Raw genomic sequence first — 19,210 nt, forward strand, 5'->3', positions numbered from 1 at the left:
TGTAAACTGTCTGTGCCTGACTGTGAGAGCTGGGACTCTCGAGTGCAGTGCGTCGCAGCTGTGAACCGACCCAGTTTACATACCAAACCCCTTACAGCACTCCGGGGGGCATTCAGTCTATCCACAGAGCAATGCTCAGTCTGTCCTCCACTCTGTAATGAATTTAAACAAGCATTACAGTTCACCCCCCCCCCCCATTCCCGAAGTTCATACAGTTTTTTCATTGATTTTAGAGGACCTCAAAACTTATGGAGGGTGAGTACCAAAGACAACGTGACATTTCTGAATAATGCCGTTTATTAGTTAAATATCGTGCATTCTTATATGAGTTACTCATAGCAACAGAACAGACCTCCATCAGAGTTGGGCTGAATGCATCCCTCATTATATACGAGTCACTAACAGAGAAGGAACTCTTTTCACATATTACATTACCACCATGCATTTCTCTTTTTCACTCACTGGCACATTCGCCTTCAGCATACTTGTCTCAGCTGCCTTTCCATTTTCTTAAAAACAAGGAGCGAACACTTTCTCTATAAGGATCTGTATCTTCAACTGTGTACATTGATCACTGAATTGTATGGTTGGAAAAGTCAAGCTTATGTTTGATTGAGCAACTGCCCAAACAAGATCAGATACTTTTGGAATTCTGGCAATGTTGTTTTTCGTATTTGTATTTGTTTCTGTTGTACTTTGTATTGTCACACTGTGCCATGTTTGTTTGAGATACCGAGCTTCAGATCACCTGTCAGTTCTCTCACCTTGCCTCATAAGTGTTCTGGAATCAGATGGACCACAGAAGCATGTGATGTGATGAATGCGTGTGCATATGTGGGTGTGGGAGATGCATGTATGTGTGCGGGTCTGATGCACATCGGTGCCTCCAGACTCTACACATAAAGAAACACACGGTGGCCCCAGCAGCTGTGTGCATTCATGTTCGAGTTGTGAATCAACTTTGTGCCTTCCCCACAAAGAACAAATCCCCAATTATTGTGCCCTGAAAAACTGTACATGGCTGAAGGACCAGCAGGGGAAGAAAGAATGGAGAGGGGCTCAAAGAATTGGTTCCATCTGGCGTGTGAAGTGAGCGTGGTGGCAGCAGGGCATTGTGGGTATTGTGTGGAGAGTGCACAGCTGCTGTGAGCTGTGACAGGCTGGCTGCTCTGTCCTGGTAGGGGGGCGGGGCGGGGTAGGGTGGGGTGGGGGGACCCTGCAGGGCAGTGTGAAACCCTGCTTCCACGCTGAGTGGCCCTCTCCTCCATCATTCTGCCCGGAGACAGACACAGTTTCCCCCCAGCGCTGGCACTGATCCGCACGGCGGTCCTTTTGTGTGCACCTTAACTTTGAATCAACAGAACTTTGCGGGTATAGTTTAATTAGGAACAGAAATGTTATCCAGATGGAAGCTTTTTAAAAATGTCTTTCATGTTAACAGACATATTTCATCTTCCTTCTTTTCTTGTTCTGAAGACTCCATGCTTGGGTAATGATGACATGTGGCATGTACATGTGCCATATGTCCAGTACATGTCTTCTGTATGTAAAGCCTCTGTCTGGACCATATCATGTTATGTATTAATGTCCAAGATTGTGTCGTGGGATCCTCGCTTCCCTTGCTGTGATATTTACACTGTAATCTGACTCCGGTGTTCCCAGGTCCACAGTTTGACAAGTCTGATTTCCAACATTAATCCCGACCTCTGCACAATACAGTGATGGGGAATATGATCACTCAGAAGTGAGGGGCTGGAATCCGTAGTGAACAGACTGGCCTACATTCTGCATTCAGCTCTGCTACCTGACTGTTCGGGAAGTCTGGAAAGTGCTGAGGATTTGCCAGTGTTTTCTGTTTTTGACATCTGTGCTGGAGGTTGGATGTGAAGGGGCAGAAGTTTTTCTTCTCCTCAGTGTTCTTGGATCTAAGTCTATGATTCATCAGCTGGGTCAAAACCCACAACCCTTCCTGCTGTGTGTTAGTTCACACCTTGCTATTGAGCTGCTGGGGTAAGGACAGTGCCCAAATGAGTTAAAGATCAAAACATGGGCTTCAGAATGGGCTTTGGGATTTGAGGGATATACACACACAAAACAAAGAAAACTTATAACAGGTTCAAGACCATGTAAGATACCAAGGACTATTAAATGCGGCTTTTTCTTTCATACTCTAAAAATCTGGCTAAAATGACCACTTATGAGTGACATGTTATTCTTCAGAGCAGAGTAAAGTGGGTTGTTATATTGACCTTGGCTCTTAAGTGGATTTAAGTTAAGGGCATAGTCTGCCTAAAGTAACCTGTGTAAAAGTGGCTTTAATTTCAAATGGGAAAAGAACTCACCTTGAACCTAATATTTACATGTATTCATTGCGTACAGACCTGTTATTGGAAACCCTCTTAGGAACCCATCAAGGAAAAGTGTGGAATCCAGGCCATTAGTTTGCAGAAACACTGCACTCTTTAAAAGGAACTGCCCCAGGTGAGTATTGGTTTAGTTTTTTTACTGGGGCCTGTGCTGCATTAACAGAGCTATTATTAGACACCGGTGCTCGTCCCACTGCAGACAGTCTGTTCATTCCCTCCAGTGTATTCAGTCTCTATTTCAAACAGTGTCTAAGGTGTTGAGTTCACAGTTTTGATGGACAGTGCAAATATTAGGGCATTCCTGCCTGTGGTGTGTTAGGGTTAGTCCACAGGTCCGGCAGCCTGTCTGTTCTGACAAGGCCAGTGGCCAGTGGTGTCATAGCAGCATGCCAACATTCCACACTTCGTCAGACACAGGAGGGCTCGATAATGCCTTATCTCTCCACTGTGGGAGGGGGGCACAGGGCCTGACCAGCACTTTCCCAAGGACAGCAAACACAAAGTATTTTTTCTCTTCCATCCAGGGTCACGTGTACATGCTTGGCGGCTGGAGGCCAGAGAAATAAAAACTCCCGGCAAGTGAAAAGCTGGCAGTTCTTAAGTCACCAGTGAAGTATTGAGCTTATGCAAAATCCATGTCCTAAAGGTCATGCCATGGCCCAGTGATATAAGAGATTTGGGTAATAATAGTCCGGCTGCCAACCAATGACATGCATATGGTCACGCCACCACCCAATGATTGATCCCTTTTGACAAACATGAAAACCTGGGACAGCTTGAGGTGCCCTCTTCCTGTTTTGACAGTGGTGAAATTGATTTTTCACACTTAAGCCAGCCAGCGAACTTTGTCTTCATGCATGCATGTAATGAGTTACAACTTAGAAGGTGTCAGCGCTTGTCGCCAGCTTCCTCACCGTGGTGAAATCCATTGGTCGCCCTCCTGGACGCCTGGCTCAGCGCTGGTGCTCAGGTTACGGCCCATTGGCCGGGCACAAAGAGAGGATTCCGGCCCGGTTAATGAGGCACATCACGGCTGTCAGGGCGTGTGAGCTTCGGACACAGCGTGTGCATTCCAGGACCTTCTCAACGTGGCCTTAAACTAGGGATGTTAATTATTAATCGATGATCAATTATTCTTCACTACACATTCACGTTGATCAAGCATAAGGCTTAAAAATATTAATTTTGTTTTGGAACATTGCACCCCTCTCTCATAGAAAATGTAATGATTTAAATTGTCCACCAGGTGGGCCTGTATATTTTAACCAACTGAGATGGGTTTGGACGTCTACATCTGGGTACTGGTGCAGATACAGTCAGTAACATGTCATAGGCATGTAGGTGGAGCCAGTGAGGGGGAAAGCAATCCCATACGTCACTGTTCTGAATCGGGACCCATCTTAGATCAAGCTAGCTATCATTGCTATTTTACCATAATATCAGTAAATTACATTGAATCATTTTTTCAGGACCAGCAAAGTTATTTTGGTAAAATAAACCAAATGGGACTGGAGTGCTGTCCTTATGCTGTTGCAGAGTAGACCAATGATCCAACTCAGTGTGGCTTGAGGTGTCATTCCCTTACATCTGTCTTATTGAATCCCCTGGTAAGTAGCCATGTTAACTATATTATGGTCCTTGACTATGAAAAATAGACTAACATTATCTGGTTGACCATAAATGAATGGTTTCACTTTGACGATTGCAGGAGAAATGTTAACAGTGTCATTTGTGGGCCCATGTCGTTTGGCCACAGGTTCCTCAGAAATAAATAAAAGTGCAAATCTAGGTTTTTGAATCTGTTTGTGGTGCAGTTAGCCACACAGCAGCTTTGTGGCATTTAGAAAATTATGTTTTTAATATAGTATCAGATTTTGTCCTGGTTTTAAGACCTAACTGACTGCTTAGAAATTTCACCCTCGGGGGTTGAGAGTGTGTGTTGTTTTGGTGGGCGTGCCCTCTCTTGCTGACTGGATCTAATTCAAGTTCCTAGGCAAGATGTAAACTGGTATGTTCCATTTACCTTGCCTATGACTTGTTGATGAGTTGAAATAATAACCTATCAGTGGGATTAAGTTACAATAAAGTTTTGTAACTGTGACAAAATGTCTTTCATTTATAATTACAAGCATGAAGACTGTATCCTTGGGCTGCGTCTATAATGTTTTAATAGACAATTTGAGTGTAGCAGGCGTAAGGAAGAGACTTATTCCCTGAGCCGTGTTGATTAGTATAGGTTGTTTTTTCACCACTCACCTTTTTATTGGTGAGCAGAGGTGGAAAACCCAGGTTTCAGAAAGTAAAAATCCTCCCTGCTATTTCGTTCCAATCGCCTGCATTTAGTCATTGGCACAATTCCTCAGCCAGGAAATAGAACTAATTTTTGAAATCAGCTAACTGAGTTTATGGATGGAAGAAGCACTTGGCAGCACTGTTACTTTCTGACCCCTGGACTTTCCACCTCTGTTAGTGGGCTTTATAGCTATGTAGCTAATTTACCTGAGCAACTATAGATTATTCATTTGTTAACATTAAATATAATTGATCTAAGGAATTATTAGAAATGTCAAGCCCTACCCTTAACCCTTCACATAAAACCCGCAGTTAGCATTTAATCATAAAATGAGCTTAAAAGTGTTAATTGTCTACAATGATAGCCTTGATATCCATGTGATGTGGTATTTGAGCCAAGTGTTGGTCTATGAGCAGATTAGTAGCCACTCATGTTTATATGGTGGTTTTTAACCCAGAGTGACATCATTTGATGAGCTTCCTGTTGTTGAGACAAAGAGGTGAACCTCAAAGACCATAATCGCGAGACCTGGTTGGTGAAAATAGCTCTGAGCAAAGGACAGGAGAATTGTAGGATTAGTTAGGTTATGTATTAGGTCCTTCCTGTTTCAGTCGGTGAAAGAATCCACACCCTCAGGAACCAGGCACAGACCAATGGATGATGCAGACAAGATAATTGAAATAGAAATTGTACGCTCATTAAATACAAAAAGAGTATTTATTCATAAAGAGCCATCCATGACTTTTTCAGGTCATGTTAGTCTGCGATGGGTTTGCCTTTGCATGCCCCTCGTGACACATTTAACTGATGGTCATCATTTGCTCATTCCATTTCCTCATACAGTATGTGGCAGATCTGTCGGTTTATCAGTCTGTCTTTCAAATTATTTTGAACTCAGAGTAGCAAATCACAAAACAAGACAAAAATCGCACTAAACTGCACCGGTGGAAGGGAGACATATTGATGGCTATGTAGGTGGTGTGGATCAGACCACAATATAAGCTGATGTTGTTTTTTTATTCTGCATAAAATTAATCGCCTGTTTGAACAGATGGAATTTTGGTATGTTTTTTTATTAAATGTCCTACTTCCTAAGCTTTCTGGTTTTCAGGTCATTTACAAAGGCAGCATACGATCCCTGTTTGGATTGTGCACACTAATGGCAGATAGAATAATATACAAATATATCTCAGCTGGAATGTCAAATGCATTGGTTAAGTGTAAAACTTGATTATAAAAGTTATTTTGTTAATGCTAGTTTTGAAGTGCTTTATAGGCCTTTATGTTTTTGTTCCCTCTACCAGGTTCCTGTTGTGGTCATTAGAAAAACATGGCACCGTGCTGTTTGTTATATTACATAGCAGGAGTCCCGGTGAGAATGAGAAATCCATTCAGATTTTTTAAACCTAAATGAATTAAATAGAATTTACAGATATGTATGGCTTGATGGATTGCTGAAACAAGGTGAATTTTTTTTAACTGCACATACGTTTGTTTTTATTCTTGCTAGATGATTGACTGAAGTGTGCTTAAATCACAGATAACAGGCTAAGATTTATTCCTGGGGGCTGGGTTGTATTCCTCAAAGCATTACATAAAAACAGCCACTGTGAAGTCATTAACTGAACCATTGAGCTTTGCCCCTCTCAGGATTTAAACCTGCAACACTCAAGTCCATATTGCATTAACCTGAGCCCTGTACCTCAGCACTGAGCTTGATGTTCCTAAGTAAGTTTCTGGTGACTGGTGGGGGCTTAGTTATTCCAGATCACTCATGGTGCTTCGGAAATCCAGGGTGAGTGAGGTGGAACTCAGTCCTGTTTTCCCCTTTACCAGGTCACTGTGGCTGCAAGAGGTCTCGTCAAACAGAACTGTATTAAAATTCCTCTCCAAGGTTGAGGGTCCTGACCTGTGCATTCAGGGAGGGAGTAGAGGACACTGAGCACAGCGTTGACTGTGTACTCCGGAGATGTCTTTATTAAGCCTGTTTGGTTATTGGTTTTCCCCTGCTGGGAACTGAACTTCTGAGATGAACTTCACAAAAGGTTCACCGATGATGCACACCATGGTTGCAATTTCTATAATAATCTTGTTTTTCATGAGGGAACATAGGAATAATAATAGAAAAAACTGAATTTACATATGTTTTATATCTCTGTGAGATTTGGGGGAACTAATTTGAAATGGCTGATTGGTAAATTAATTGATTAGAGTTTCCTTTGGGTTTAAAATTTGGGTTTATTTGATTGCCTAATGGGTTAAAGGTACTTTTTAAATGTTACATTTCAGATTCAGATACAATATGTTAAAGGATGGCTGTTTTGAAGGGATTTGTCAACATCTGCCAATCAGCCCTTTCTTTGCCAGGCTTTTAGCCAAATTCAGTCTATGGAATTTAGGAGCTCTGATTATTTTTCCCACAGAAGTGACTGCTCTTGGGGCTGCTGAGTAGTTCACGTGGCCAAAACGGTGCTTGCAGTGCCTGAGTGAGCACCGCGGTCTCAGATCGAATCCGACCCGTGCCAGTGCCGACTGTGACAAGCAGCCCCACAGCAGCGGCGCATAATTGGCTTTGTGTCGCTCAGGGATACGGGAGGGATACAGGCAGTAGGGATAGTCAGCATTCTTCACTGCTTGAGTGACTCCTGCTGGCCATCCGGGCGGCTGTGGCTAGCTCTCAGCACACGCATATGAATGGGTCTCCTCCACCCCTGCTCTGCACGTCCGTAACTTGCGGCTGCAGTGTGAAATGTAACATGCTTTGGAGGACCACTGCGTATTGCCTTTGCTCTCCCAAGTTGGCAGCAGGGGCCACATATGAGCATGCTTGTACATTGTTTGCGAAATTGGACGTTCCAGATTTGGGTGGGATTGTAGTAATAAAAATTAAAAAAAGAAGTGACTGCTCTTGCTGGGAAAGCTGAGTTGGGCACTCCTGTCTCAGCACGTGTGTTAGGAGCCGTGCCAGACCAGGCTGGGCTGCTGAGATGTATTAAACAGCATGCTGTCTGGGACTTCAGGCCTGTTTCTGTGTGCTAATAACCCCGCTCAGTAGTAAATGATATGACTAATTAAGACGTAGCGCTTCACACTTGTACTGAAATATGGGGCTGCAGGAGATCTCACAAGGATGCTGAGATAAGCAAAAATGTTTTTGCTTATCTCATATAAAACCATGTCTCGCCATGCTTTTTACTCATCTGTGTTAGTCTGGGTGTCTTTGACATGTTGATGTGATTGTGCTAACTCTGTTCAGAGGTTTGTTATTACTGTAACTAAGCATGTGATTAATTATGATGATTAACCAGTAAGAAGTCATACATGCTTGTGTTGAAATACCAGATGGTTATGGCAATCCTCACTCCTTTGGGTCTTTCCGGCCTAAACATAAGGAAGTAGCCACATCTGCACATTCACTGAGCTTAGCAGTCTGAAAAGGTATGCAGACAAACAGAATCAGTGCTCATATGGTGTGTGTTGATGTATTATGACTCATGCCCTTTGGCCTTAGTATAGTATGCTGAGAGTTCAGGCCTTTAGGTTAATTGTGAGCATAGTTGAGCTGAATGAGGGTGCTTCAGGTGTGGGACAACCAAAAAGACCCCTTTGTTGTGTCTCAGAGTTGTGTTTGTTTTGAAGTGCATACTTTTGTACTTCTGTACTAATTGGAGACATTGAGGAAATTGTTCCCCTTTCTTTTTTGAGGACTGACTTCTGATCCAATAAACAATAGCCAATGAGGAATGCAGATGTGGAGGTTATGGTTCCTTCCTGATACACACACACACACACATACATGCTCATGCACGCACATGCGGACACGCACATGCTCCCAAGTTTTATGATCGATTTGATTTAATGGTCTAGTCTATATTCATACACAACAGAGTGTATTTTTACAGCTGTGAATCTTTCAGAATCTGGGTAAAAATATTCTACTACTTATGTTATCAGTATGTATTTCATGGATTTATACTGTATGTCTGTGTTGTTTTTCCATTTTTCACCACATATGATTTTTTGATGTTCTTCTGTGACAATTGCCTATGTTGTTACTCATTTCCCTGTTGCAACGGCCTGAGAGACCTGCTGATTTTTAACAGTGATGACTGCATGAGGCTGAAAAACAGCCAGTCAGATGATTAATGGCCACTGAAGCCTCCTCTCTGTTTTATTAACCTAGCACAGACTGTTATTTTATGTGAGTCACAATGATGCTTACAGCAGAGCGAAAGAGTTTGACCTCTGGCTTCAGAGAGCTTGATTGCTCTCTTCCTTGTAAGTAAGTAATGTAGGCCCTTAGGATGAGGCGGTAAAGGAACTGCCAGAGTAGGAGATCCATAGTGCTGAACTGAAAAATTGTTTTTTGAAACAGGAAGTGCCTGACAGAAGAAATGCAGGTCTTGCTCCTTGTGCATCTTGGTAGAATAGAACTTCAGTGCTTATATTGTGCATCCCATTCCTACAGACAACAGTTTTGTTGTAAACAAGACCACTCCCCCCCCACCCCCCTAGAGAGATCAGTACAAAATACATGGAGTGGTATTGAAAAGGGAAGAAATGTGTAAGTGAATGAAGGGAGCTGATATAGGAAGCATTTTTAAAATCTGAAGTGGCCTGCTTCCCTGAGTATGCTCAGAAGATGGTGCCTTTTGTTCTGTGTGTCCTACAAATCCCCGATAACAGCTGTGGCTACCCCTGGAGGATGCATAGTTGAGGGAGGGATTGACTGGGTGGTTAAGAAATCAAAGGCAGTGTTCCCTCATTTAAAGTTTTTCATCGCCACATCACAGGACTACTGTAAGATGTTATAACCCACTTTGAGGAAATAATGGCATGGAATAGTGTGTTTATGTTCCATGGATTTAATAGTATTTTAAAGTATTAAAGGAAAACTCATTTTAGCCTGGAGCATCATCCTGAAGGCTTGCAGTAGCACATGTGTGGCAGAACTGTGAAATTAATTCCAGGGGTTATTATCTGATTTTTGTAATGTTATTTTATCGCTATTTCCAATTTTTCGATGCCATCCTATCAGATTTCTTCTGGATCTGCCCCAGTGTGTTATATTCCTATTTCCCATTACTTATGGCTCCCCTATTTCGTGAGAACGCTAGCTAAAAGGCTAAAAGCAAAGTTGGAGATCGTAGGCATGCCTCTAATGCCCTGCGAAGCCATGTTCTGGACTATTTAGACTGCTTGCGTGGCAAAATTTTGTCTGTCCTCTTGATAAATGATTTGCTGAAAGTTGATTAGTGGGGATTCGAGGAAAAACCCCTTATTTGGGGTTTTGACTTATTGTCCCAAATGGGCTGAAATTAATATCTGGTACTTATAGTTGGTGCTATAGTGAGTTGAAGACACACTCTCCCAATAAACTCTATTGTGCCTGCTGTGGCAATATCACTGCATGATGTCTTGTCGTCTACAAAACTTGAGTTTAACTGCAAAAAACTGAAATACCACACAAAAAAGGAAAATAGGACCTGGATTGCCACCAATATGCAAATTCTAACAATTTGAATGTGTTTTAGGCTGGAGTTTTATTTTAAAAGGTCTTTTCATGTTTGTTGCCAATTTCAAAGTTATTTTTGAGAGCAAAAGTCATCTGGAAAAATTGAAGCAGTATAATGCCAATGTAATAGGCCAACTGAATCTTCGTCAGAGCTGTTTATCCTCTGTATGCTGAGGTGAGCACACATTGGAGAAGTCTTTGCCTTATGGGTACTGAGGACAGAAACCACAATTCTCCAGTGCAGCATGTATAACTGAGGTCTGAAATGAAAACACAGCCAGCTGTTTTCTTGTCTTCTTGATACGCATGTTCATGGGAAAAAGTATTCATGCTTTAATGAGGCAAGAGAGTGACCTCTGTGTGTTAATCCTGGCTCACCCCACTGAAACATATATAGGCTGGATACACAAATGTTCTCCTTGCTCTGCAGGCAAAGGACATAGCTTAATTTTACCACAGCGTTTTAGTCAGAGGAACAATAAGGGGTACTCTGTAATTAGCTCTTGGATCCTGCTATGCGATATATTCACTTCTACCTTTAAAAAGTTTAATTGGTCTTGAAACTAATGGAGTAACAATGATGTGAAATTTAGTTTTTGTTTCAAATAGTCATAACCCTATATCCCTGTCTAACTCCCATAACAATATTTCTGCAATTCCTTTGGCAACCAATGAATATTGTGTTATTTCAGACTTCAGGATTTCAGGATTCAGTTTCTCAGTTGTTGACCTTTAGCGATTCCAGTCATTATCTGCCATTCATTGCTTAGAGGAATGGATGGGCTAAAATTGCGATTTGCTTTTGTATGAAATGGCCTGAAATGTTGAACATTTAATCGCGCTGTTGGGAATTCACTGATGTCATGTATCTGATATCTGATACAGTATTCTCATTGCTGGTTTTAAGGTCCATATTTGTCTCTGAATTGGCAAAAAGTGTACAGAGAAGATTGACCTATATATTCCCATGACTCAAGCCCTCACTGGAATGTAAGCTGTAGAACATGCTTAATTTTTGTCAGCATATTTTTCCTTAAACGGATCAAATCCCCAATATCTTTGCTGTAATGTCTTATGCTGGCAAATAAGGGTTTAATAATGTTTCATCAGTGTATTGCAAGCCTTTTGAGAATTTACCATCTGTTATGTGTTGATGTGATTTGTTGCTTTTTGTTTTGCCAAAATGCATAATGCTCATTTAATTGGAATATAACTGAAAGGATTTTCTTGCTTTGGTGGATTTAGTGAGACATTTGGACATAAAACTCTTATCTTGTCTCTCGTCATGGCGAGTGGCTGGGTGGCAAGTGTGGCAGTATGTCTTAGTCCCCTGGCTATGGAAAATCACTGGGATTACACTGGATTTAATGATCACCTTAAAAGCTGGGAGCTGAACATGCATATATACTGGGCTTTTGGAAATCTATGAGGCTGAACCCCGCTCGCTGTCTGATTGATTCTCCACCTTTGGAATGCATGTGTAGCCTCCCCCGCCCAAAGGTTATCTGGAGGGTTATCTGCAGTCGTAGGCCGAAGTGCATTTGCGAGCCCTACTGCAGACAGACGGAAGGAGCAATATCGGCAATGTGTTGACTGTGAATGCTGCCCTGATCGTCTTCTCTGTGCTGTGATTGGTCACCAGGTGGTCGGGAATGAGAGCCGGGGGAACGATGACTGCCAACAGGAGCACCAAGGCTGCATCCCGCACTGGAGGCAGTAAAGCACACCGGGATATTCCGGAAAGGTGAGAAACATGGAGGGGGGCGGGGTGGCGGGGTGTCATGATGAGGGCGATGCCAACATCAACAAGGATTGCTCCTGTAAGCAGTATTCTTATTATGCTTTCCAAATGCTGCTCCATAAGGTGCTGAAAGCTTTTTCATGGTGGCTTTGATGTTGCGCATTGACTTGATGACATACAACTAGGAAAATAAACGTTCAGCAAAGGAATGCGTCTGTAAATAGCGAGCAGTAATAGCGAGCAGTATTTGTAGGCTGCCTGGATCTGGGAGATGCATGTTGCTGCTGTCCCTAACAGCCAGTACATTTGGGCTTTAGATCATTTATTTGGTTTTTTACTGGGAAGCCTTTCACTTATGCTATTGGCATTGTACACGCACAATGTGTTGCAATGTATGTAATATCTTCTGTGCTTCGACAGTAATGCAATCCCATTTTACAACAATAATAGGGTAAATTTGGTTTGTGCATCTATATTTAAATGAATTCTTAAGAGAATTTCAATATAATTGGTTAAATAGTACTTCATGATGAAAGCTGTGCAAACAGACTTACGTGTCTTTTCTTTGCAAAATTAGATTTTTCATTCAACCTGTTCAAACGGACTCCAAAAAAATGTACACATCTTCTATATTAGCATGTATGCTGTAAAGCTCTGCTTGGTTGTTTATTAGTGAGGATATTGCCAGAACATTTAATATTAAATAAATATAACTGAAATAAATAAAAATAAAATAAAACTGATATATTAATGTGTTGTGTAAAAATGTGTGGGAAAAGGTGATGGATCCAAGATCTAACTCAAAGAGCAGTTCGCTTTCTCAAAGCCCATGTACATGAGTTTAAAATAAGGCATTTTAGAACTCTGGGTTGTCTATGTGCAGGGACAGCAGCGTAGTCTGGCCAAGGAAATGCTGCCACATTCATCCCCAGGGCCCTACATGCATCGCCTGCACCACTAAATCCATCTGTTGGACAAAGACAAACAATAAAACCTGCGATATTTACAAAATTGGATTCTATGTCAGTCACCCCCGGCAGAAGGACAGAGTGATCTATGTGCAGTGGAGACAATGCTGCCATAGAATCTGAGCTAATTCTAATTCTCTGACGTCAGAATCATGAGGGGGAAAAAGGAAGTGGAGATTTATGTGCTGAGGGAGAAAGCGGGGCTACCTCCTGGGCTCGAGAAGCAGGGCATTTTCAGTAAATCACAGATGTTATCTGGCAGGCGGCGCTGCACAGGGAACCATTCCAAAGGTCAGGGGGTTCAGAGGGGCGGGGAGTGATTCTGGGAGGCATTTACTGGATTCCTTTAGTAGTGAAGAAACTTTTAATGGACTGCAAAGGAGGATACATCAATATAAAAATACAGTATGAAAGAGAGAAAAGAAGTGAGAGAGACAGATAGAGGCTGAATGAGAGGGAGAGGGTGGAAGAGAAAGTCCTTGTTTTGTGGCAGTCCCATGGGGCTGTTAATTGGCTCTTTCTGGGACATATATCATTTAATCTGGGTTACTGGATCCTCTTCGTCCCTGCTGCTGGGTTCAGATCCAAACTGGAAAAGGTCTGTGGGTGACATACAGGTCCCTGGATACACCTTGCTGTGATTGGCTCCCCTTGTTTTCCAGATGTATCTTATGCTCCTTAGTGCCATAACTGGGATTTCTTGTGGCCCAGCCCTTCAACCCAAATCTGACCCAACTCCGCAGAAGAGCCATAGCCATATTCTTTTTGTGCAAATGTCAGTGATTTGTGGGACCGCTTGTTTATGGTTATCAGTAGGATTTAAACATGCTGGTTTACAGAGAGTTTATACTTTTTTCTGCATTTTATCTTCTTTGTTTTTGTGTAAATAAATAATGTTCAGAGCCATGGCTCTGAGATTTACCAGCGGGCTCTGTGAGTGAGAGTGTTTGTTGTTGGGGAATGAATGGGTCCCTTTAGTGACAGGTTTGCGTACATAGCCACTGACTACACCACGGACCAGTCTCTCGTTGGCTGTTCAGTCGGGCGGCTCTGTTGGAGGGCACATGACAGTATTTTGGTTCTCTTCTTGGAATGCATTGATCACTAGGGCTTGAAAATCAGGAGTGAGTGCAAGCTTGTGCATGTGAACTATGGCATGGTATCATTTTTTTCATATCGTAGTGTGTTTTCTAAATAATACCACGTTATACTGTGTTACAGGTATTTTTCATAAATCTTTATGGTTTAGGTTACGCATGCACGGCAATTATATTTGTGATAATGCTCTACATCTCTTAAATGGCCTTCACATATGTGCGGTGGAAGTTAAAAAAAATTATGTGAAAAAAATTGAGGAATGTGCAAGTGAATTGATAAATTTGCAGTTAAATGCTAAAAAAATAGTTGATAAAAGTTCAAGTGATTCAATTAAAATATGAATGATTTCAATAAAACAGGCTTAATTTGATAAATGAGAACCCTCCTTTTTATTGTTCACCACAACTGCTCTGCTCGTTTATCATTTAGCCTGTGCCCCCAGTCAATCAAAAAGCTCCCCCTACAAAAAGCTGTGACTTTGGAAGGATTTCTCATCCCTGGTCGCCCGCTGTCATTGGCTGTCTGCTCAGTGGGAGTGGCTACCTGCTGTGTCATTGGCTGTCTGCTCAGTGGGAGTGGCTACTTGCTGTGTCATTGGCTGTCTGCTCAGTGGGAGTGGCTACCTGCTGTGTCATTGGCTGTCTGCTCAATGGGAGTGGCTACCTGCTGTGTCATTGGCTGTCTGCTCAGTGGGAGTGGCTACCTGCTGTGTCACAGGCTGTCTGCTCAGTGAGAGTGGCTACCTGCTGTGTCAGTGGCTGTTTGGTTAATATGTGTCTGTGCTTGTGGTAGTTCCACATTTGATGATCTATGTGTGCTTTGGCTAGTTTGGGGGTTGATGGTCTGTTGGTGGCAGATTCAGTGGAATCAGGGGATGTGCTGCAATTTTGTAGTGTCTGTGTTTTTTTTGGGGGGGGGGAGTGGCTTCCTAGTGTGGAGCAACATATGAATCCAAAGTATGAATCCAACTGCCCCCCCTTATGCCCCTCCCTCTTTCTTGCACACATCCTTCCCCTGTGCAGGCGTGTCGGCTTTGTGCAGAAAAGGTGTGGTGTGATCTGTCCAAACCTGCACCTGGGATCACTGTGCTGGCCTCCTCCCAGTTGGCTTCAGTTATTCTAACCACCTTGGTGACATAACCGCTCCCAGCCTCAGTTTTGCAAACAGGGGCCGTGTGGGAGCAGCTTTCCGTAAGCCTGTGGAGGAAAAGCAGAGTTCCGGAGTGGTGAGAAACTCACTGTTCTTTCTTCTTACTCTGTGGTTTTTTTAAAACCCTGTAACCCATCAGAAGGCTGGGGTGCAGTGTGTGGAGAATGAAGGAACAGTGGACATAGAGAGGGGCCCTTTCTGTGGGTCCTGGGAAGCTGTTTATATGTACTGGAGAGAAGGATAGAGAGAGAGCGGTAAAGAAAGAGAGAGAAATGTTCCGGTGCATGCCTCTGAGGAATAGGAGATCGGAGCACAGCGGCACGCGGTCTGGCCGTTTCATCTCTCAGTCCGCCCGGTTGCTGTGGTTACGTGTGTGGGGTCCACATTGCATTCCACCCCAGTCGTTTTAATAATGTGGAAAAATCCACGCGGCTTTTCGCCAGATTTTCTGGATTATTTCGCCTGGTCTGTTTTTCCGATTTGGAATTGGCCAAAGTTGTGTCAAATTAGTGAAGGGACTTTTCCATGATTATTTTACATCAGTGGACAAGGGCACTGGCATTGACTATTATCCGAGCAGAAACCTTAAGATTCTTTCGTCCTCCACCTACTTTGAAGGGTGTGTGTTATGTTTCTGTCCATGTTCTCTAAATTTGAGCAATGATTAATCCAGTGCCAGTCAGTACACACCTGAGGTAACTCACCTGTATTCCACACCCTGTTCCTTCATTGTAGTCAGCACGGCAGAGGTACTCCCAGCTGTGCTTGACATTCGATTCCTTTTCAAGCTGTTTAATGGCCTGAGAAAGACGCTTATTCTCTTTCAGGAACAAACGCAACAAGAGCTGCACAGATTGTACTGAAGAGAGATTTCCTTCTTCTTTTAAAGGGCAGCAGACAGTCTGCCCTCGTTTTTGCTTGTTTTATTATATTCCAGAAGGTAAAGCAGGCAGGCTAACAGGTAGGGAAGGGATCTCAGCTCAGAAGGTACCCTGACCTGTGATTCAACCTCTGCCCGTGAGGCGTGGGAGGCTCACCATAAGTCTTGCCTGATTTTCTGATTGTCTCTCCCTCTCTCTCTCACTCTCTCTCTCTTCATCTCTCCCTCCCTCTCTCTCACTCTTTCTCTCTGTCTCCCTCTCTCTCCTCCCTCTCAATTTCCTTTTCCCTCTCCATCTCACTCTCCCTTTCCCTCCCTCTCTCTCTCTCTCTTTCTTTCTCTCTCTGTCTCAGGTGCCAGTCAGCATCTCCCCCTCCCATTCTCAGTGCTGGCAGAGGGCTGGTTCACCCCCTGAGTGACGGTGAGGAGTGTGTTGGGCAGGGTGGATACAGCCAGGTTGGCAAGGGCCGGCTCCTGAGCCTGAGGGACTGGGGCAACCAGAGCAGCCCCCTCCGGAGCAGCTCCCCTCTTCGCTCCCACTTCCAGACCCAGAGCCGGCTCATCAAGGCCCGCAGCATCAGCTGCCTGGACAACAAGCTCTCCATCTACAGGCCAGTGGGGGGCGGGGCCAGGGCCGGGTGTGGGGCCAGGAGCGGGCAAGAGCAGAAGGAGAACCGACAGGACGGGGGTACAGCAGGGGGTGGACTGAACACCGGCCCCGTGGGCTGGAGCACCCTGTCCCTGGGTCCCGCCCCTTCCCCTTCCTCCTCCTCCCCCTGCACTCAGAGCCCTGCCCACCCTTCTGCCATCCGCAGGAAGATTTCGGAATGGGAGTGCCGGCGTGTGGCTCTTCCTAGGATGAGCCTGTGCCTGGAGAAGAGACCCTCAGGGGAGAGAGCAGGGGGGAGCGAGGGCTGTCCCAGCCTCCTGTCCTCCCCCTGCAGTGATAAAACCTTTGACGTGCGCAGGATGAGCGCAGCCTTCTCCGAGTGCTCGTACCCGGAGACGGAGGAGGACGAGGCCAGCCTGTCCGAGCGGGAGCCCACGGCTGGCCCCCGCAAGGCAGAGCCCGCGGGGCTGTTCATGCGCTCCCTCTCCTCCCGCAAAGACACCTCAGCCGTCCTCAGCCGCATTCAGAAGATTGAGCAGGTGCTGAAGGACAGCCCCTCGGCCGTGCCCCAGTACCCCAGCAGCTGCTACGCGCGGGCCCAGGACAGGACGCCCCACAGGGGCTCTGGGGTAGGCCGGCCAGGGAGCTCGGACAGCCCCAGCATCAGCAAGAGGAGCAGCGTTTGCTCGGGGACCACTGAGCCCGGCTGCTCCCCGGGTCCTTCCAGGGCCAGGCAGAGGGGCAGCGGGAGCTCTGCTGAGCTGCCCCCCTCCCCCGAGACACCAGGGGGCACCACCACCCCAGTCAACCCTGTGCCCAAACCCAAACGCACCTTCGAGTACGAGGTCAACCGCAATAACGGCGGCGCATCGCCTAGCAATGGCCTACCTCTCAACAGCAGCTCTGAGTCCCCGCCCGCACTCCCCTCCAGCCCCGCGCCCCGCACGAGCCGAACCCAGGATGGGGGCTCCCACACCACGGACAGGTGAGAGAGCGCTGTCCGGCCTGCCCATGGTTCTGCCCTCCATCGGAGGCCTATTCCATTTCAATTCCATCAATTCTGGAAATCCGTTAGTGAATTTAAAAATCCTCATAAATCATTATGGGCATTGGGCATTATTCCTATTCATAAACTGAAGTTCAAATCAGAATTACCTGAATTAAAATGTTATGAACCATAACTGTGCCACGCATTAGATGAGGTGTGAAATGTTGTTATGTTGTTGCTGAAGGATGGATTGGAAAGAGGAAGGAATGCATTTCAATTGGATCATACGAGGACAATGCATTTGCCAAAGGACATTTGCACGTGCTCTTAATTATCAGAATGTGACTATGTGCACTTGTCTGTCCAGCTTGTTCCTTGAGCTCACAGGCTGAAACGTGTCGATGTGGCTGCTTATCCAGCAGAACAGGCCACACTGGAAAGATATGACAGGGCAAGAGCGTTTCACATTCATGCAGCTGTAAGGCAGAACAAGGTTTATTTATGTGCAGAGAAACAGGATGGCTGTGAATTTGTTTAGCTCCCTTATGAGAGTTCCCAAGGCAAGACGATTAGTTGTTTTCCTTGGATCCTGAAGTATATCAAACACTTCCTGGAGAATGCAAAGGGCAAAGATCTAGGTTCTATTTTTTTTTGTTGATGTTGTTCTAGTCTGTGAATTATGGGGTGTTCTCTGCGTGATCTGCTGGGATTATTTCTCTTTGTCTGCTTTGTCATGAACCGTTTGGGACCACATCTTGGGTTTGGTTGGCTGAGGTCAACACCGTCTGCTGCTCATTTGCTCAAGGTTTAAGTCTTACTCTCTTGCTAAGCGATGTTAGTTTTGGCTTCTCATGAAGAGCATAGTTCTGTAGTATGAGGCTATGTTTGACGCTCTCTTCTCATAGCTTCCCATATTTGTGAAAGCTGGAGTGGAATCATGAGCCCAGTCTTTGTCCTTGGCCGCTAGAGCAGTGAGATTCCTCTGGCTTTCTTAAAGAATGTTCATCACAAGCGCTGAAGAGACAATTGCCAGTCTGTCGTGAGTGTCCATAAAGCTTCTTGTCACCCCCGCAGGGTAGCTAACAATTGGCCGTAGTGTCGCCTATGGAGGAGGGCTCTCAGTTGACTGCATTGTCTTTGCCTCATTGCACACGTGCACTATGAAATGCACTATTGAGTGCACCATTGAGTGCACTATGAAGTGATCTATAAAGTGCACTATGGAGTGCTCTATGAAGTGCACTATGGATTGCACTATGGAGTGCATAATGGCTGAGCAGCTCAGCTGCTGGGCTGCAGAATGAAAGTGAGCAGTGGCTGCTAGTTTGCCTGCACTCCTTTGTATCTGAAGGTTTTTAAGTGATGCGGAAAGAATAGTGGATAGAAAATGGTTTTAAAAAGAAAATGTATAAAATATTTTTTGTTTGTTTATTGGTCTGAACAGCTGTACTTTAACGAATGATTAATGAGGTTGAAATGAAAGAGCATCAGGAAGGCAGTGTGAATATTTAAAGGCAAAGTGAAGTCAGCCTCAGTTGAAATACCATCTAATCTAAAACACACTCTCCTCTCTCAGACCGGGTGCCCTGTTCCTGTTCAAAG

The 19,210-nt window shown here is 44.5% G+C and overlaps 1 protein-coding gene across 3 annotated transcripts in view; it reads left to right on the top strand.

Annotated features, from left to right (window-relative positions):
• The window catches only part of LOC118215038 (DENN domain-containing protein 2B-like), a 59,671-nt gene that overhangs the window by 12,048 nt on the left and 28,413 nt on the right, over nt 1–19,210 (top strand). For all 3 annotated transcript variants that reach the window (XM_035395411.1, XM_035395412.1, XM_035395410.1), the window contains exons 2-3: nt 11,817–11,918; nt 16,364–17,605. In XM_035395411.1, coding sequence (XP_035251302.1) covers nt 11,827–11,918; nt 16,364–17,605 — 1,334 coding nt within the window. In that variant the 5' untranslated portion in view covers nt 11,817–11,826. The remainder of the gene's footprint in view (nt 1–11,816; nt 11,919–16,363; nt 17,606–19,210) is intronic.

The sequence above is a fragment of the Anguilla anguilla genome, chromosome 16, assembly GCF_013347855.1.
Source record: "Anguilla anguilla isolate fAngAng1 chromosome 16, fAngAng1.pri, whole genome shotgun sequence".
NCBI lineage: Eukaryota > Metazoa > Chordata > Actinopteri > Anguilliformes > Anguillidae > Anguilla > Anguilla anguilla.